The sequence below is a fragment of the Epargyreus clarus genome, unplaced genomic scaffold, assembly GCF_041222505.1.
Source record: "Epargyreus clarus isolate Ecla_fem2 unplaced genomic scaffold, WU_Ecla_fem_2.2 ptg000019l, whole genome shotgun sequence".
NCBI lineage: Eukaryota > Metazoa > Arthropoda > Insecta > Lepidoptera > Hesperiidae > Epargyreus > Epargyreus clarus.
The window spans coordinates 6,142,676-6,165,268 of NW_027332227.1; the positions used below are offsets into that span (position 1 = coordinate 6,142,676).

Below are 22,593 nucleotides of genomic sequence, written 5' to 3' on the forward strand. Positions count from 1 at the left end.
ATTTTTTTGGCTCAATGTTTCAAATCATTCGAAATGGACGTTTTGTTCTTCAAGAATTTATATTTTTATGTCCAACTTAGTTAAGGTTACTTTTAGGACCATTATAATAGATTTAACTTGCTATGGGGGGAGTTTCGTTTAATACAGATGTAAAATTGACAATTTGCGAGAATGTCTTTTTCGAGTCAAATCCGAGTGATAACTAAACTACTTTGAGACTACTGAGACTGTAGATATACACCTATATACATAGGTACAGACAGGTATACAGGGTGAATTTTTAAAACTGGCCTTCAGGGCCAAATCCGAAACTATAAGGATTAGCGAAAAATGCTGAAAGGAGTTACGAGGTCGATTTTGATAAAAACTAAAACTGCATCATTAGTTTTTTAAAATAACTTTTTCCCTAGCCGGGAATCGAACGAGTTCATTTTGAAAAAAAATAAACTCTCTATATTATTCCACTATCTGATAGTGTTGCTTATAAGGATTAAAATCTGGGCAGTAATGATAAATGACAAACTAAAGGAACAGCCTCAATTTTAAGAAAATACATATTTTTTCATATTAATTTGGCAGTTAAGTTCCCGCCATTCATCAATTTAAACATTTCGCATATTAAAAATTTTTTTGGCTCAATGTTTCAAATCATTCGAAATGGACGTTTTGTTCTTCAAGAATTTATATTTTTATGTCCAACTTAGTTAAGGTTACTTTTAGGACCATTATAATAGATTTAACTTGCTATGGGGGGAGTTTCGTTTAATACAGATGTAAAATTGACAATTTGCGAGAATGTCTTTTTCGAGTCAAATCCGAGTGATAACTAAACAAAGAGGTAATTCATATTTACTGTTGAAACATAGTTATAAACAACAAACAATATCAATTTACTATTTAATCACTTATCTATTTTTATTAAAAATAAATCCTAAAAACGGCGGTAATTTACTTGCCAAACTATTACTTTCTCATACTAAGCCGTATGTCACGGTTATAACATCGAATAATTAGTTGATTAACCAACAAATTCTTCAATGGTATGACTTACGTATGTTTCTAAATAATTATACATAAAGCATTTGTTATGTATAATCCTTAAGGATTAGTATGGCAATGTATGGGAAAATATGTATTTTCTTCAAAATTATCCTTTTCCTTTAATTTGTCACATAACATTACTTCCCAGAACTTGTTCCTTATAAGCGACACTATCAGATGGTGGAATAATATAGAGGGTGTATTTTTTTTCAAAATTAACTCGTTCGATTCCCGACTAAGGAAAAAGATATTTTAAAAAACTAATGATGCAGTTTTAGTTTTTATCAAAATCGGCCTCGTAACTCCTTTCAGCATTTTTCGCTAATCCTTATAGTTTCGGATTTGGCCCAGAAGGTCCGTTTTAAAAATTCACCCTGTATACTTATACACATATGTCTCATTCTTCGACTCTCCCTAAGTCTAAGGGCTTGACGGATTCTAACATATGAGTTGTCGATGATTCTTCACATACAGAGGAATTGTGTATTACTTCTCCAAAAAATCATCGAATTTGCATAAAATATCGTTGGAGTCTTGGAACTTAACAATTAAACATTACCGCATTGCCCCTTTACCTAACTTTTGTCATCTAACTCATTATTTCTCATCAGGTTGTTACACTTGTTACACTTTAAATGCACTTATGCATTAGTGTAGAATATGAGTAAACGTCGGTACGGAAGCCGAGTCAGCCACTAAATCGTGAACACGCGATATCATCTCGGAATATCGAGTGATCGAAGACCACCCGACGGCGCGCCATCCGACTCAGTCACGATTTAATAACATAGCCTACTTCTAATGTCATAATAACAATAGAACGGTATGATTAGCAAAAAGTAATGCATGTGTGGTTGTTCTACGTTGTGATTAACCAGAAAAGCAACTCATAATTTTAGTAAATTGAGAGCCGTTTGGTACTTTGATGTTTCTAAGAATAAATATCCTTACTAATTTTTCTATCAAAAAATTATAGACAATAATGTCCATGATATTTTTTTTCCTTGACTTTCCCCAAATTATATCTACCTAATACTTTCATACTCCTTTAACATTTTTGAATATTTTAATATCATGGTAGATATTGATATTGTGATTTGTGATACTTATTTCCGCTGAATAGATCTACACTATTAATAAGTTATTAATGTCCACCCACCCTAATAACACCCTTGATATTTAGCTGCACCTCCAGGGAAGCATGCCCTGATTGGCAACCACAAACGCACCATAGCCAGTATAAAGTGAGTCTCCAACTTCTGAATCCGAATACCAAAATTCAAAAACTCCTTACATCCAAAGACCGAAAATTAATAAAAAAAAGCATACGCGAATCATTGGAATTCATTTCGTCGTCAACCGGACGAATAATTATCCGTTTCCTCTTAAGTATTATGACGTGACAATTGCGCAGGCGCCGGAATTTAATAACCTTTATGTACGTAATACACTGATACGTAAACGTAAAGATAGGCCGGTGTTAAAATCAAAACATCGCCGAGGGCAGTCAACAGTGAAAGGAAAGGAAACAAACAACTCGCCAATGTGATTATTTCCTAGAGATTTCTATAACCAACGTTGCTGTTTATTTATCTTATTACTTCATCAGTTGCTTCCGTAAGTAATTTTACTACACATATAGGTATTAGCTATCGTTTAAGGTGGTATATGGAGGCAAGCTATCGACAATATAAGCACGTTGTGGACTTTAGAGGTTCCATTTAATTCAAAGTCCATGCTTTTTAAATTTTAATCATAGCTATAATACCATAAATGCGAATGTAACTTTGTTTGTTTGTTTGTATGCTTTTGCTATCACGACTTAACTACACAGCGGAATATCATGAAATCTACACACCTTGTCAGGTGTTCAGAAGAGGACATCGGATACCTACCTTTTATAGTGAAAAAGTACAAGTTCCGAAGCATACAAAACCTTTGACTTTGGAAAAACCTTTGACTGCGAGCCAAACTCTGAACAATAGCCAGTTTCAATATAAAGCATCGAAGTAAAACTGTAAGAATGACTTTACTACGAATATTCTCGTGCACAGTAAGAGGCAAGTACCTATATGACAGAAAAATATTTTAGTAACGTTTTTTAATGAAAACGAATAAAGTAACTTATTACCTACTTACCTATATTGGCACATAGCATATTAAAATAATTGTTGACGTGACTACATTAATCTTGGATGCTCGTACCTATATCCGTAAGAGTTCAAAAACTGTAACCCAGGCAAAAGTTAACTAACGTTTATCCTTGATTTTATTAACTTTCTGTTTTGATCAGGTGTACAAGTACCTGCTGTTTTAATAAAATAAAAACGACAGTGTTTTGAATATCCGTTGATAACATCAGCAACCTTGACTCCATGTAACGTTCGCTTCGATTGCCAATTGTTTGGGTGTGAAGTTTCAATAGAGCTCTTATCTTAACATCTCTCTTTTCGATATAATGCAATATGAATAATTCAGTTTCCCAAATTATGCAATGGTACAAATTGAAATCGTTTCGGCTAATTTGTACTAACACAGACCCCTGCGGCGTGAGACACCTCAAGAATATACATAACAAAGCCAATGTCGGTGATTAGAATCGATAAACCGAGAGGTGATATTTCATACTACCAAATAAGAAAAACGAGGTGCCTTCCAATGGATATTTCATCAAAACGCCTCTATGAAGGTTATTCTGTATCTACAGGTCTTGGAGGTATCTGATTGAGATCTATGCTAGCAGGTTCGACGGCTTGTCAATATTAATCAACCTAAAATGTCTGGTAGATAAATTTACCTGCAATAAATAACCTTGTTATAATGCAGAACCCCTTATGGTTCCACTCCGGAAGCATCACTGCCATACCTATTTCCGCCTAATAACAACAGTGATAAGTACTGGTGTGTTCTGATTTGCAAAATGTGTTAAGGAAGATACAATCGTACAAGGCGTACCAGCTCAGGTAAGACTTCAATACTATCTGGGGCTGATTTTATAGATGTTCATACCTACTTAACATCAAGTAGACTGAGTTTGGTACTGCAGGCGTCGACTGCTGAACCACCAATACATTCATTTGCGACATTTATTTTCGCCCTCGTTTATTTTAAAAATAAACTCGTTTATTAAAAAAATAGGGGCAATAACCATAGACAAATTAAAAAAAAAACTATGTAAAATAAATAATTGCTTAATTTATAGAAAATGAAATTACACTGTAAAGATATTCATCCCTTATTAGCTACTTTAATGCATCCCGCATTTAAAAAAAAACATTTCTAAGTCTCATCAACTTCACGTGTAAAACCAAGCTGGACTTTTTCATGGCTAGCTTTTTTCATATCTTTCATGGCTTTTCATGGCTATCATAATTATGCTAAAATTCTTTCAATAAAAACATTGTCTAAGTCATGTTTACTATACGTAATGAATGTTTAATTAAATTTTCTATTGTATTCCATTGGAAACAGACTTAATGTTGCTAGTTAAACCGTGCATAAAATTTAATAGTCCAGTTCATAGTAGAGCCAAATCTAAAATCATTTCAGCTCGACCGATCTCGATAAAGCAAACACTGGACTTTGTATTGAATAAGAGAATGTAATTGCGGCTGTTTAAATTTAATACTTGTACATGAAAGCACTTCTACCTTTCGTCTAAGTTTCAATGCGATAACAAATCGGAATCGTGCCGGAGCCACATTAGCACGCGGCACGTTCCGGCGCACGGGATCTGATAGGTAGGTAATGCACCTAGGCCTGCCATCAACAAAACAAATTACGGACAGCGAGATTCAAGATGAACTATCAGCACAAATGATGCTCTGAAGATTCGTTTCACTTACATTCCTAAAACAAGTCGACTATCTACAGGTAACTGATCAATTATACCGGATCGGTAGGACGTATCGGTCCGGTTTGCGTTAGAAGTTCAGTTGTAAAAAAATACGCGAGAAATGAAATGTAATGAATTTATTAAGATAACTTTAAATTTCAATTACGTATAAACCCTCACCGTACAGGTAAATTTAAATCCCGGATAGTCCACAAATCCCGGTTAATAACCGGATCGGGACCGATCCGCACGAATCGAAACGGATGGCAAACCTAAATGCACCAGCCGTAATGCACTCCCCGGTATACTATTTCATGTTATTACAGTTGCCCCGGTGTTCCCGGCGAGTACACGGCCAATATCGTCCGGAATGATCGCGAAACTGCTCCCTCCGCTATCCGATATGAACCGCTGATTCCCCGAACGGTCATTGCGTGAGGCGGAAGTGCAGAACTCATTTCAAATGAAATAATTTTAAATGTAATCATTCATACATATCCATTTATGTCTTGACCATTAATTTATGTGCATATCTCAGCATGGTTAAATGATTAGATTTGTGATTTCCACTTAAACTAAGCCATAAAGTCTTCAGAAATTATTAAGTTTACGATAGGTATATCTAATATCTATCTACTTGCCTTAACTATCTGCGTACTTACTTGATTATTTTTAACGTTGGTATTATTGAAACCACAGGTAACTAACGAGCTTAATGTAGAAACTTAAATGTTCACAAATAATAAAACCTTATTTCTTCGTACCTACTTACAGCCCACCTGAAAAAGCTCCAGTATGATCTCTTCTCCAGATGTCTGCGTGATATAGGTACCTAAGCACTCCGCTACTTTGTACTCTAGTCTACGAAAATAAAAGTAAGTTAGTAAGAAAAATATAGTTTGTGGGCGCGCCGGTAGGTAGATCTACAATGGTATTTCGATTCAACTAATTTAACCAATATTTATAAAAAATATAGTTAAAATAATTAAACGAATAAGCGTTAATGCCACCACAGTAACAATAACACCCAAGCAAAATACCAAACAGTTCAGAGCACCACCGTGCCGTGCCCACTATTGGACAACTTCTGATCTGTTGACAGTTGCGCGCCCCTTTTTTATACCATGATACAGGTAGCCAATTGTTAATACGGAGCGGTAGTTCGAAATTAATATCATGTGATTTTAAAAACGGAATATTTATATATATGAAATGAAGCATTCTCCCACACGGCCATTCTGACGAGCAGCCGTTACGGCTCGCGAACAAAAGTTTAAAAAAATCAAATTCAATAATATTAAAGAAGTGGATAAACTACTTTAGATTCGCGGATAATATAGTCTCAATTTTAACCACAGAAGCCAAATCTCATGGTACACAAAACACGTAACTTTAGTTGGTTAACCCCATAACCGGTGTCTAATAGTGTAAATAAATGGTCGTGTCACATGAAAAGAACTGCCAAATCACATGGCTGATGTCAAGTCACATGACATCATAAATTCGCTAAGTCACATAGCTTACGTACATAATTGATTATTATCTGAAAAGAATTGCCAAATCACATGGCTGATGTCAAGTCACATGACATCATAAATTCGCTAAGTCACATAGCGTACGTACATAATTGATTATTTCCTGAAAAGAATTGCCAAATCACATGGCTAATGTCAAGTCACATGACATCATAAATTCGCTAAGTCACATAGCTTACGTACGTAATTGATTATTATCTGAAAAGAATTGCCAAATCACATGGCTGATGTCAAGTCACATGACATCATAAATTCGCTAAGTCACATAGCGTACGTACATAATTGATTATTTCCTGAAAAGAATTGCCAAATCACATGGCTAATGTCAAGTCACATGACATCATAAATTCGCTAAGTCACATAGCTTACGTACGTAATTGATTATTATCTGAAAAGAATTGCCAAATCACATGGCTGATGTCAAGTCACATGACATCATAAATTCGCTAAGTCACATAGCGTACGTACATAATTGATTATTTCCTGAAAAGAATTGCCAAATCACATGGCTAATGTCAAGTCACATGACATCATAAATTCGCTAAGTCACATAGCTTACGTACGTAATTGATTATTATCTGAAAAGAATTGCCAAATCACATGGCTGATGTCAAGTCACATGACATCATAAATTCGCTAAGTCACATAGCGTACGTACATAATTGATTATTTTCTGAAAAGAATTGCCAAGTCACATGGCTGATGTCAAGTCACATGACATCAAAAACATTCATTAAGTCACATAACGTACGTACATAATTGATTATTTCCTGAAAAGAATTGCCAAGTCACATGGCTGATGTCAAGTCACATGACATCAAAAACATTCGTTAAGTCACATAACGTACGTACATAATTGATTATTCCCTGAAAAGAATTGCCAAGTCACATGGCACTCGGGTTATTATCAAACATAAACATGACTGTTGGCCAGACAATCATCGATATGCAAGACAATCCCGATAACACTGAACTTACAATCCACATACCGTTCCAAAGTTCGCAGGTACTCAAGAGAAACACAAAGTTTTTACCAGATTTTTGACTGTCGATACTGTCATTGCTTCACAGGGTTCACAGTCATCTGACATGTTCAAATAGTTTACTTTCCATAGCACATGTTCTCGTAGTCTGAAAACACATTACATTATATGTATAGTCAATAATTATATACGATATAACGAGAGAGCTCCGCGTTTCGTTCATGGTTTGAGAGTAAAATCTACAGATCTTTTCGTTTGGCTCGCTTAAATCTATGGCATAGTCTTCTGCATCGCCAAACGTACACTGGGTAGAGACTCCAGATACCCTTGAGAATATATTTCCCGATGTGTAGTTCTTCACGATGTCTTCCTTTACTGAATTTGTTATAATGTGTCTGACTATCTCAGACAGGATTTCTTGAAAATCATTAATGCCTTTTAAGTCAGCTTATTTGACTATGACAGAATTTTATAAGAAACTATTCGAGACCTGCTCAAAACCATGCACTAGTGCTTTTCTTATTTAGAACTGTAAACAAATAAGCTGTAACAAGCATAAAAATAAAAAAGTAAAAGTTAATTTCAAACTGAAAAACCTGATGTCTACAACACAAATGTGTGAAAATAATAATAAAGTGAATTGTCACGTTCAAAACAGTTTTAATGTCAACTTTACATACAGTAAAGAAAATATCAGAGCAGCAAGTACTCCGTGGTCGTTATTCTTAATAAAATATTTAAAATACTTTTGCCTTACCATAACATGAGCTATAGTTCGCACCGTTCATGTGATGACGTTAAATGCCAACGAAATAACACTCTGAAGTCCACAGTTACATTACAACGAAAACCAGGTCATTAAACGTAAAAAGTTATTGGAGTCATCCTACCTTCATTATATTATTTACCTTATATCATTTTACTTTTACCTTGAATTTTACAATTACCTTCGTTTGTGCGATAGGCATTGCTGCAAACAAAGTCTTTACCACACAATAATGATCACACATTGCAGAGTCCAATTTGACAGTAGTGTATGTACTCTTGTCTCTGTTTCTTTTTGCAGTATTCGATTTTTCGAATTTTATCAGAACTTGCAGTAGGTATATAATTGCTCGTCCGAACCTGACTTTGACTTATAAATCTGCAAAGATATACATTTTAATTAGTAGAATAACAAACAGCGGTCGAAACAGTATGAACACAAAATAATAACGAATATTTTCTGGTATGAACCGCGAGTTCCAATACAATATCTGATAATAATAGAATTACCTACTTCAATTTAATATAACACATACGTTAAGTAACTGTTATCACCAGAAATTGTGAATAACTTCCAAAAGTTATTGTAATTAACCATTTGAATAATAAGTATACCTACAAATACCGTTATTTCGTCCCGTATTGATTTATACATAATATTCGCTCACACACAAAAACTTTAAACCAAATTTTAGAAGTAGCAGACAAGCATGCAGTCCACCTGATGGTAAGTGGCTACTGAGGCCCATCAATATCTTCAACACAGCAGAGCCTAACACTGCTGTATGGTATTGGTATTGCCGGACCCTAAAAGTTTCTACCACCTTTATAACCTTTATCTGCTTGAGTGTAACGACGACAAAATTATGAATAGGAGAAAAACACGCCGAATTGTTTCGTATAATATAAACATTGCGTGCGTGAATATTCTGAATTTGTTATATCCACAGCCGTATATCTAGACGTAATGTCGTCATCTACACAGTTACAAAACTAAATAAAATAACAATAAACTCCTTATGTCAATGAATAATTAAAACATTTAGATTGTTAGCTAGATTACATGATGGTATAGTTGACTTACCACTGTTAAAGTATTCACTAAAGGTACCAACATAATATAATTTCACACGTAAAGTCTAGGATCGTGATGTACGTCATTTCGAAAGGTATTATTTACTATGACACAAAATAAGAAATAAGATCCAATAACAATTTAAACTACTGTAAAACAAGTTCAAACTTTAAGTTATTATTAAAAATACTTGATCGACTCCGAGCGAGGCTAATGAATTGTCTTTATTAAATTAAACCTTTAAACACATTTGACCGATCAAAATGCTTACAGCTTTGCACCATTATAGTAACTGTTCTTTTTTTTTCTACAGTCAGCTAAGCTTCGATTCTCTTTACTTCTGCAATTTTTAAAGCGAATAGCAAGTAATAGTTACACATTATGTCACAAAACAATGTTAAAAACACAGAAGACTAAATGTTTATTAATAAGTTATAACTTAATTCACCGTTTTTTTTTTGCCTAGTCCAATACACCATTTGGGGTGATGCGAACGTTACCAAACTCCTTTTCTTCAGCTTTACCTTAATGTATCCTTCGCAACTTGTAACCTTTATAAACCAATAACCAATAACTTTAAATACACAAATTTGTAAGAGCACAAAGTCGCTTACCGATAAACAAATTACTGACTCACCACCAGAATCTAAATGTTACATTTTCATTCAATTTTGGTCCACGTCTACGGCCATCACAAGTCAAGTGTTGTTACAAAACCCCCAATAAGCAGCTTTCATTTTAGTTACAGATTCTGGGAACAAGCGCTAGGTAAATATTATTAGATAGCATCCTACTAAAAATGACAAGCGCTGGTTGAGAGTACACCTTTCAATGAGCACAATACATATCTCACTATCACGGTGTTCCAGGTGAAACTAGAAATAAAACTTACGAAATTTACGGCCATGGAATTGCGATGGCAAAAAGTATGCTACCTGATTTATCAAACCTTTTACTTCAATAATAATCTTCATTGTGACTAGTTTTATTTTAAGACGGAGTTTATTTAAGAATGTTAAATGCATTACAACGAATAGGTACATACAAAAGGGTAGATATCAGAACTTGTATTCACAATCGTAAAATATTTTTTTGCAGCGCAATAATTTAAAACAATATGATCATTGTTCATCTACTTATTGAGCATCGCCTATTAAAGCGTTGCTATAAGTAACGAAACTGTGAAAAGCATAGTTGAAATTATTCGAATATTTTAAAAAGCCAAAACATTTCTAAAAAAATGTCGGTACCTACACGTATGATTGTTAATTTCTTCGCGCATAACCAAACATTTTCATATTAGTGATTCTTATAATCTTTAACAACTTTCAAAAAGCAAAAAATAGCAAGTTTAACAATCGAAAATATAAAAACCATTGGTTTGATCATACCGGAGCGCCAATCGTTCGCCAATGAATCTCGGCGCAAATGAGTCTTAATTACGTAGACAGTTAACATGGATGATGCTAACCACCTTCCACCTCCTCAATTTTCATAACCAAGCTTGCGGTACCCAAGCTTGCGGTTGCTTTCAAACGCTTGCTAAAATAATGCACATAAAATTATTACAATATTTAGACAAACCGTACACGTTACTCACGCAACCGGTTTCATCATGTGTTTCACACACAGCTCCTCCAATGTCGAAAGCCTTGTCCATATCGCCTCCATTGCGCGTCCCAAACTGTCGTCAGGAGTACAGCCACGATAAATTCTTCAGTAGAACACTTCCTATACACGCGGTTGATTTATCTTCTGTTACCGTTACTTTAAAACTATTACGTAATAAAAGGGCGTATCCTATCCCGATTCTGATGTGGGCGCGCCGGTAGGTAGATCTACAATGGTATTTCGATTCAACTAATTTAACCAATATTTATAAAAAATATAGTTAAAATAATTAAACGAATAAGCGTTAATGCCACCACAGTAACAATAACACCCAAGCAAAATACCAAACAGTTCAGAGCACCACCGTGCCGTGCCCACTATTGGACAACTTCTGATCTGTTGACAGTTGCGCGCCCCTTTTTTATACCATGATACAGGTAGCCAATTGTTAATACGGAGCGGTAGTTCGAAATTAATATCATGTGATTTTAAAAACGGAATATTTATATATATGAAATGAAGCATTCTCCCACAAGTTATACAGTAACACTTCAATAAAATTGTACAATATAAAAGTTATTTTAAACACAAATAATTCACGTTTATCTATTTGTTTGGATAATAATAATGATGAAAAATAAAGACAGGAAGGACACAGGTATAAGTTACAATAAAAGAAGTTATGCCACAAACACTGCAAACGTTCCATTATAATGGATGGAGGTGTCTGTGTAAAATAACATAATTCCCGTTGTCAATATCTTAATGCAAAACTAACAAGTGTGCGTAAGCCGATTGTGGCTTCATAAATCGAATGCTAGTTAATATGACAATTTACGAGCGTACCTTAACAGGGCCCGTGTATTGCCGGGTACCTTGATGTCCGTAAGCCTCTAGCCTAACCGGTGATCAATTAATTCCACACATAGAAGGACATCTTTATGTGTCCGCGGTTAACGGTGTTAGGTAATAAGTATCGGGATCCGCGGGCCATCTGTCAGCAGGTATTAACGGTTAAAATTCTTTGCGGACACGCCGCTATTAAAGACCTATGAATAACGTCTATCGAGATACTTACCATCCCTACAATTAAATAAACCTTAAGAGTAAGAGAAATTAAAAGCATATTATCATCAAATTAATACGAACTTAGGTACAAGCATAACAATACTCTTTATATATATTTATTTTATAATTTAAGAATAGCAGACGAGCATGCAGTCTACCTGATGGTAAGTGGCTACTGCCGCCCATGGACATCTGTAATCAACCCCAGATAAGATTAGGTATTCCTACCTGGGGTCGGCCACAGATGCGCCAAAGTCAAAGCCAAAGTCTGTCTCCCTTACCACACCCTTCAAACCGGAACACAGCAGCGCCTAACACTGCTGTTATTAGGTAGAAATAGGTGTGGTGGTGGTGGTGCCGGAGTCGAACCACAAAGGGTTCTACCACCTTCAAAATTTATATAGCATTTTTCTCCAACAAGCGTTGAGGACGGCCACCGGGGGGGTTTTAGTGCGGTAAAAATCCCACATAACCCGGCGTCGCTCCCACGTCGTCGGGTATCTTTTGAAGGTTTCCCCCTCGAGAAAAAAAAAAGGTAGAAATAATATTCACTAGGAGAAAACAAATAATTATTGAAGATAAAATATTTTTATACCACACCACCAATTTCATACAAAATTGAGAAAATAATTAAGACGAAGAAAGTACATAACGCGCTCGACGTCGTAATGGAACAGTATTAAAGTTTTAGCGTATTTCTTAATGAGAAGTATGATGAGAAGGTTCTAAATGGAAAATAGACACATTTTAATTGTAAACTTTTCACTGATAACGCCATATAGGTTGCCGTGATAAAAATATTGTACCTTTTGATACATCTTACTTCATTTACACATCATTTACATAAAACTTTACAGGAACATTAATGTATAAAGTATTAAAAGTTTACTATCTTTTCGACACCTGTGAGAGATTACGTCAAATAGGTATTTATATACGTACCCATAAGTAGAAAATAAATTACTAGTAATAGACAATTACGAGATATGGCAACTTGCCGTAGCTGTTTATGCGTTGTACTCGGTAGAGTGCACGCCACAGCAATTACCCCTTATAAACGAAAGATAATAAACTCAGGGTGGTCCAGCGATGACGATTTAAAATTAATCATTGATTCAATTGTTTCCAGTAACTATATAATGAAATATTCATACATTTTTTTTTATAATATAAGAGTAGCAGACGAGCATGCAGTCCACCTGATGGTAAGTGGCTACTGCCGCCCATGGACATCTGTAATCAACCCCAGATTGATTGGATTAGGTATTCCTACCTGAGGTCGGCCACAGATGCGCCGCTACCCCTGAGGACTAAGCTGGAACGCCTCGGAAAAGTCTGTCTCCCTTACCACACCCTTCAAACCGGAACACAGCAGCGCCTAACACTGCTGTTATGAGGTAGAAATAGGTGTGGCGGTGGTGCCGCCGGAGTCGAACCACAAAGGGTTCTACCACCTTCAAAACTTCATACTTTTCATGTTTTCAGTTTTCACCATACGTTTGGCCTGAGATAGAAATTGAAAATCATTATATTTCACCTGCATTTTAAAATAAAATGGTAAAATTGCTGCTTTTGATTTTGATGTTTACCAACTTATAATTGTATGTAATTTCATTTAGTTTATGTCAATGGATTCATTGGTATCATCAATCTGTTTTTGTAGGTAAATATTTTATTTATTTAAATTCCACCACCGATTCTTTTACTCGTTCTCTGTCAATTGACTGGAATTGTCTATACGCCTGTGTATGCTATAAAAATAGCTTTTATCACTACTCACCCTCGTTATTAATAATCACTCTTATCTAAGTTTTACCTACCAAAGTTGTGAAATTTCGTAATGTGGTCGTCCAATTGGTTAAGACTGGTTATTACAAAAAGGGCGTTAAAGCTACCAGTTGCTCAAGCGATGATAGATAATTAACGGTCAGTCTAAGTATCCGATCAATTTAATATGGTAAGTATTTCCTATAGGTTACTATACTCTTTGGTAAGGTACGAAGAATAATGATCATAAGACATTCGGTAAATTACTGGATTTTATACTTAGGACTGCTGTTAATTAATTATTTAAAAAAAAATTAAATATATTTCGTTGGATAACGATGTAAACAGCGTGTCTAATATGAGCGCCGACTTCAGAAATACATATGTACTAAACCAACATTTATTTTAATTATTTTTTACTTTGTAGTGACATAGAAGTCGGTTGTATTTTTTGTTAAAAAAAATTTTTCACCCTTTTTAGTGATGACATAATAACATTTATATTATAATTGTATAGACGGGATCATGAATTAAGGTAAGGTCTGAATTTACATTGATTGGAACTGCCCGCTCGCAGGGCGCTGCCGCGCCCTGTTCGCTTAGTTTTATATTGTCTTATATGTTCCAACCTAACCTAACTAAATAGTCAATGAACTGGCTTTGCAATTTCATTAGAACCTACACCAAATATCTTCAAACACAACTCAGTTATTCCCATCGGTTGAGGAGTTACATATTTGTCTCCGAGCCACATTAACAGACCCTTAAATATTCAATGATGAACTGGCTTTGCAATTTCGTTAGAACCTACACCAAATATCTTCAAACACAACTCAATTATTCGTATCGGTTGAGGAGTTACAAATTTTGTCTCCGAGAAACATTATTAGACCCTTAAATAGTCAATGATGAACTGGCTTTGCAATTTCATTAGAACCTACACCAAATATCTTCAAACACAACTCAATTATTCCCATCGGTTGAGGAGTTACAAATTTTGTCTCCGAGCCACATTATCAGACGCTTAAATAGTCAATGATGAATTGACTTCACAATTTCATTAGAACCTACACCAAATATCTTCAAACACAACTCAATTATTCCCATCGGTTGAGGAGTTCATTATTTTGACTCCGAGACACATTATCAGACCCTTAAATAGTCAATGATAAACTGGTTTTGCAATTTCATTAGAACCTACACAAAATATCTTCAAACAAAACTCAATTATACCCATCGGTTGAGGAGTTATACATTTTGTCTCCACAACCCACTCTGATCCTCATCATATTTAAATGGGACCAACTTGTAGCAATTGTCCACACACGAAATTAAAGGCATTAAAATAGGTTCATAAACGACGAAGTTATGGCTGTTATATTTACATGGTTGGAGGAGTTCCCCTCATTTTCTCCAGAACCCATCGATGGATCCTAAGCCTAACCATATTTAAATGGGGCTTCCAGCTATAACTTCCAGCTCGTCTCTACACAATAAAAAAAGAATTATTAAAATCGGCGGAGTAATTCGTGTACTTACATAGAAAAAAAAAGAAACCGGCCGAATTGATAACCACCTCCTTTTTGAAGTTGGTTAAAAATATTATTTAAGTATCTAATTTATGTTTCTATACACTTTTATACGCAAACACGGTGGAACGGGCGTGCAAGCGTAAACAGAGTAAACACGCGCAACACGAAAGTAGCCCCAATATTATTTGAAATAGCAGTTATTTTGAAAATTGAGACAGACAAATTTTCTTTAGATAGAAGTTGCATTCAGCCATTACAATAAGATACAAGAAATTTATCTTTATTGCAATTGCATTCATTGTTCATGTTGTAGCTAAATTGACGGAGTCATTTTGCCATATGATGGGCACGGATAATAGGACCATTATGCGGCGTAAATTCCTGTAATGGCGATACAATTTACCGTGCTCGGCGCCGGCGATGAGACTAGACATCTACGGCTTATGAGGCTTATCCCTATAATATAAATCACAATATTCACATTACTTATTATTGTCAGATTTAAATTTCGAACAAACTGCAACTTTTTTATATTTATTACTAGACCTTTCCCTTGCTGTCTATGCTACTTATCTACTTATGGTATTGTCTGAGTAAAATAATTAATAATACATAGTTCAAAAAAAAATAAAACTAAAAAACATGATTTAGAGAATAAATCAGTGAATCATAATTAATCGCCTCAAAATAAAATTGAAGTTATTAAAATCATAATTCAATTCAGAATAAAAAGCGTGGGGTGCCTGATATTTTAAATTTTACAATCATTCTATTGGCAATTATCTATGAGAGAATAGTCATGAAAATGCACCCCACGCTTTAAAAGCCAACCTAATAAAAGCGTGTTACCTAATAAAATCTCATAAAATTAGGCATAGTTATTATGTTAGTATTTATTACTCCCAAAAAGTCCTACTAATTTTTGCAATATAAATTATTGTGTGACGGTTACGTCATAATCAGTTAACTAGTTTTTTAGTGTCTAAAATCCATAATGGATTTTAAGAGTAGCTGATTTCTGTATGAAATTGACAACGTTTTAAAAATGGGTGAAACGAATTTCGCCACTTTTAAGCAAATATAATACTACTACAAATATACGTATTAGAAATTAATTATCACTTGCTTAAACGGTGAAGGAAAACATCGTGACGAAACCTGCATACCTGAGAGATTTATAAAAAAAATACTTAAAGGTACGTGAAGTCTACCAATACGCACTTGGCCAGCGCGGTGGACTATGGCCTAATCCTTCTCATTCTGAGACCCGTGCCCAGCAGTGGTACAGTAATGGGTTGATGATGATGATGAAGCAAATATAGTAATTACTTTGCAGGTGAGGATAATTGTGAATAAATGTTATCCCAAAAATATTCAGACGGTACAGTTTCTAATACAAAACAATGCTATTGATAATATTGCAGGCGTCTTTTTGCGTCGTACATTTTTTATTAATGTTATAATTTATTCAAACCTCTATTTTGTCTAATGTAAGTATCTTAGATATATTTCAAGATTTAGAAATAAGCGCTTAACTCTTTTTGTAAGCAATATTTTAGTGTGACCCTAAATTTAATGGAGCATCAGATAGATTCAATACAATATTTTTTGTAAAATACCCATAATTAATTATTGATTTTATTGTGATTTAATAAGAATATTGTTTATAGTGTTTTATAGTAATTATTTGATTTCAACTTTTGATACTTATGCTTGCACCCACCTCTTTGCACCTACTCGTCTATCTAAAATCTACAGATTAAAAAAATATTTGTATCAAGATAAGATTAATTTTAAGGCTTAAAACATAATTTAAAAATGATTTAAAAATAATACTTGTCTATTAATATGACAAAATAATCAAAATATTAAAGTGCATTTAATCGTTTTAGGTCGTTATTTGCACTAATAACTTTGAAATGAATAGGCTGAATGTTATGAAAATTCTAAGCCCACATAAATTACTGAAAATAATACTCTATGAAAGTATGAACCTGTCAGTCATTGTTGACAAATTACATTGACATTGATAATAAAAAATAAGCCGTCCTACGGTAAAATAAATATCGCGTGAAGTGCTAAGGATTTCCTTACATTATTATTGTTCTTTGAACTTACAAAACAACAGCTTAATATGGGGAACTGGAAGCTAGAAGTCGGGAGGATGGCAATGTACACGTCTTTTCCAGTAATACTCTTCTTCGTCTTCAACCAGCCGGTATATTTCGAAGAATGGGTTACCAATACCAAACGGCAAATATTTCCTCCAGAAAACAAGAAGGATAGAGAGGACATACAAAAATTGATCCAAGACATGAGAAAGAAACAAGTCCGTGCACTTGAGGGCGAAACATAAAACAGAATGTGCATTTACTTATCATATGTAAATAACTTAGAGATATGGAATAAAACTTTAGTCTTTATGTAATATGTTTATTGAACAATAAATAATTTTAAACAGTCAGTGTTTGAAATTCTTTTTCATTAACAACTGTGAAAATATAACAACAAAAACAATATTCAAAAACAGTGTTGTAGATACTTGGTACGTACATTGTCTAGCCACCGTTACATGAGGTTTGCATTATTTGTTGCTTCATTTACTGAATTTAAATAAATTTGTATACCAAATTAAAACAGGTATAAGTAGGTAATAATATTGATATTCAATAAAAATATTGAGCATTATGCACAGAAGTATTAGATTTTGATTCTATCTATGAATTGCCCATGAAATTGTCACAGTCTGCGATAATGTGTACATAATAATATACACGATTGCATTAGCCTAAGCTATGTCAAAAATATGAGTCAGTCTATAAAATACTTCATTTTATACTAGTCAACCTTAATTCTTTTACTTCTATTATGGTAACTCAAAACAAGTCCTATTAAACTAGAACATAGGGAGGCATATATTACGTATGAAACTCCAAAATATTGGCCTATTAACCCTGACACCATAGGTGCTACAACACCGGCTAACGATCTTACACTATTTGACGCACCTATCAGAGTACCTCTATGGTCCCCATGGCTCCGTTTCAATACCATCTCCAATGTGACTAAACGTCCTACAGCATTGCTTATTGCTAACGGAATTAACCATATTGCATAGATATACACATTAAAAGAACATATCAACCCTAATAGAGACATACAGGAAAGAAGGAATACATGAAAATTCCTTAAGCTGTAATCTTTATCATTAACATAGAAACTATTAATGAAACCCATGAAGAAGCTGGACACAGATCCAATAGTTCCCTGGAACGATATAACATACCCTACATACTTTGGCGATAGATCAAACTGAGTTTTAAGATACAAGCCATAATTGGAATAATATACACCCATAGCAAACCCCACTAGCGCCTTAAATAAGAAAATGTCCCAATATTTCTTCCAATCAACTTTTGCAAGTTCCACAAATGACTGTTTGCTACTCGTTAAGATGATGTGCATCAAAGTTGTATTTCCCTCTGTGCTCTTCTTCTGTTTCTTAGGAGTGTTTTTTGTTTTTGGTAACAGAAATGTGAGACCTGAAAAAAATATATACTTAAGCATGACTAATGAAAACCTTATTATTTAAAATATGGCAACACAAAGTTATGTCACAGCATCTTTAGTCTCTTCATGTAGTATTATAATGTTGAGTAGATAGCAAAATCAGTTTATCTAATTTGAATTAGATAAAGCTTGAAGATTAACAAAGTTATTTACCAGCATTAACAGCAAAGAATAATCCTACGCCAACTGCAATAAAAGTAAAACCATGTTCCGGATAGTCCTCTGCAATGTGTCCTCCTATAACTGGTCCTAATGTAATGCCAGCACCAGATATGGCAGCCATTCTGCCATATATTTCTGATTGTCTTTGCTCATTTTTCTCGTAGTCTGGTACTAACGCCTTTGTTAATAATTGTGTTTGTTTGAATAGGCCTGAAATGTAACCAAAATTGTATAGAATATTGATAAAAGAATTATTAATTAATTTCCAATAATAATTTATGTTTTTGTAATGTATTTATGTTTATATTTACCTAAAACAGCTCTAAGTAGTAAAATAACTATAATAGAATTTGTTAGTCCGAGTAATGTATATGAGACACTACATACTAGTAATGTTACAATCAATATATTTCTTCGGCCTTTAATATCACTTAAGCTACCCTGTAAAGCAAAAGAAAAACTATGAATCTAAAAGTTTTAAATATCATAGCATTAATAATAGCTTTAAATTTTATTCCATAAAAGGGACCCTTGCACATCCCTGACTTGTTATTGCGGGTTATGGAGCATTCAAACCAGACACATTAACTATCTACCATAAGGATGTTTGTGTCCGATCTTAAGCATTATAAATCTTAACCAAAGATTAATGATAATATCTATTAAGAAAAGTCTTTAAAAGTTTATAAAAAATATTGTTACACTAAGAAAAATGTGACTTACGATTAGGGGACCTGAACCTAACTGAAAACCTGCATATATGGAGCCAAGAAGTCCAATATATATATGATTTGCTCCCATTTGCCTGACATGATTGGGAACTAGTGGGATTATGAGTCCAACCGCAAAAAGATCCTGGAATAAAGAAAAATAATTACATTATAACATAAACGCATTCTAAAGTTTCATCTCAATATAAGGAAAAACTTAGTAAGTTGCAATATGTATGTAACGTCAACTTCGGGTTTTTTAAATCACATATGCAAGAGGAAAACGTTATCTTATATTATTTTACACAAAATTGTATTCAAATATATGTAGATACATACGACAAAAGCGATAAACTGTAATAAATAAATGGAATGTGACATTTTTATTTATTTAAAAAACTATGATATAGGTCTACAACGCTTTGGTAATATATCAAGGCCAAATCGCACTATTAGCGATTGTATTAAAACTATATGCTAATTCACATTTCACTAGTATCATTTTAAATATCACTTAAACTTTATCGCTAAACGCCGGAAAAACATCACAATTGACATGACATTCGGCTAATCATCTAATGACAAATGGTGACGTCTCTGCTGACACTGCTGACTGAATTGTTAACTGACAACAATACTGGTAGTGTTGACATATTAACGTTTAAAATTATTTAACGAAATATAAAAATGCTTATATTAAAATGTTAATATCCAAAATGAAGAAATAATGTTAACCTAGAATATAGTTTAATCATTGAATTTAATATAACATACAATGTGGGTTTTGAAATGTATTTTCTAATGTTTTAATGATTAATTGTAATCACGCCATCTAGATTTAAGCACTTTAAACTGAATAAACAATTTTCGACGAAACTTGGAGACAACAAGCATTACATTTGATGATGTTAATAATTTCTAGTACAAAATAATATTTTTATGGCAATTCGTTATAGTTAAGAATAATATTAACAAGAATATTACAAATCTAAAAGGTACACAAAGGTAGCGCCCTCTTGTATTAAAGCTCAAAAATGTAAAGAGAGTTTTTTATAACATACGTTAGATGCCACTGTAAGGCCAAATTCATTCTACATACATTGTATTCATTTACTACATTTTAAGTTTTCCTTTTCATAATTTTTCATTTTGCATTTTCATTACCTACCTAAATTGCCGCGTACGTACAAAATGTGGAATGAACTTCCTTCTGAGGTATTCCCTCAGGACTATGACATGGGGCTCTTAAAGAGGGGTGTAAAAAGAACTCTCCTTCAAAGCCGGCGATGCATTGGCGATTCCTCTGGTGTTGCAAATGTCCATAGGCGACGGTAACTGCTTTCCATCAGGTAGCCCGTCAGCCTTATCGTTAGGTTAAATATACAAAAAAATTAAAACGAGCGTGGTTTCTTGAAATCGAACTCTACATCCTATTTTGCAATTCATTATGAAAATAAAGAGCTTATTGTAAGAATTCCAAAAAAACATTAATTATTTTGATGTAGGCGGGATGTTTTATAACTATTCTTTTTTATTAACAAGGTAGGTTTGTTTTAAATATTATCTTACTACAATAATCCAACCATAATTAATACAAGTATTACTGAGATTAAAGTAAAGACTTATTATAATTTCTCATCTCGCAAAATACATTGAATATTCAGTCCATTATGATAAAAGCTTTGGCAACCTAGAAATAACAACGCTCTCAAATATTATTCACTTTAAAAGCTAGAATAGCAAAATAATGTAAACGAGAATGTTCTTTTGATACAGTGGTTTTGTACAAATGTCATATTCTCGTGCGGTTTGTTATACCTACGTTGATTTTAATGTTTTAAAATGAAAATCATACGGTATTTCGTCGGGTAAAATGCGTTCGAATAGGTGTTTTTATAAGTAAAGGACCATTTCTCTCAGTATAAGTAGGGTTAAGACCAGGCTAGCCACATGCTTGTGGATTTATTCGCATATTTTTAGATATATTTATCTACTTTCATCGAAAAAATCACACATTTAAAGAATTTACATCGTACATTACTTCGGAAAGTATCGTAAACGTGCTATTCGTACTTTCGACGAGGGAAGCCAAAATCTAAGCATCTGGGTATAATCACCTACCACCATAAATGAAAAATATCGTCGTGTACCTACCGGCCAATATACCGGCTTATTAAAAAATCTAAATTGTGGACTTTTGCTCCAAATTAGTCTTATTGTGAAATAATTAACTATTTGCTAAGTGTACAGTCTGTGGATTTGTGTGAATGCTTCCATCGCATAACTGGTGTGCACGTGCCAGTCTTGGAAAGTGAGGATCCTAGAAGAAAGAAGGTCCACGAGCGTAGCATACAGCTAGAAGAGGTAAATTCCAGATTTCTAACCCCATGACAGCACTCATACAAGAGGTATGAGACATCGACAGACGGTTGAAAACAACAGGGAAGGAGCCTCGAAATATTGAGTGACTATTAGGGTATTTTGTAACTAGGGAAAATCGTCGTCGCCCATTAAGGGGTGCCGATAGTCGGACCTAGTTACCATACATTTTTTTGGTATAATCAACTACCTAACAAAGGCACCAAACAAAAAACTTGTTTCATAAATAATCTATATTGACAGCCAGTCTCAATATTCCGGACCGCTTAACTTAAACCCTTTTCTTTTTATTCCCATTGGAGTTTCATAGATGAAGAAAATTTTCATGAACTAAATCAAGTAAGAGCCATAAAGTATAAGTATCAAATAAAAGTCTGATGAAAGTAATATTCCTCTATCTAACTCGTAGGGTATTACGGAACACCTGATTCGCATTATATCCCGATTTCTCGCCTCTAAGAATATCATTTTAAAAACTTTGTGCAAAGTTGTGCTCGACCACTCTCCGCACAGGAGTTATGAGACTTTAATCTCGCTACTCATTGAAAATTCAACCGTCG

General features: G+C 34.0%; 2 protein-coding genes across 2 annotated transcripts; one reads left to right on the forward strand and one right to left on the reverse strand.

Annotated features, from left to right (window-relative positions):
- Nucleotides 1–17,241: 17,241 nt before the first annotated feature.
- Nucleotides 17,242–17,676, forward strand: LOC140750139 (protein PET100 homolog, mitochondrial). The gene has a single exon (XM_073083524.1). The coding sequence runs from the start codon at nt 17,347–17,349 to the stop codon at nt 17,566–17,568; it is 222 nt and encodes a 73-aa protein (XP_072939625.1). The 5' UTR covers nt 17,242–17,346; the 3' UTR covers nt 17,569–17,676.
- Nucleotides 17,677–17,859: 183 nt separating this feature from the next.
- LOC140750140 (major facilitator superfamily domain-containing protein 9) lies at nt 17,860–20,241 on the reverse strand. Its single transcript, XM_073083525.1, has 5 exons — nt 19,994–20,241; nt 19,668–19,799; nt 19,256–19,385; nt 18,936–19,154; nt 17,860–18,754 (listed from the first exon to the last, which is right to left on the reverse strand). Exons 1-5 carry the CDS (start codon nt 20,033–20,035, stop codon nt 18,051–18,053), a joined length of 1,227 nt encoding a protein of 408 aa, XP_072939626.1. The 5' UTR covers nt 20,036–20,241; the 3' UTR covers nt 17,860–18,050.
- Nucleotides 20,242–22,593: the final 2,352 nt, after the last annotated feature.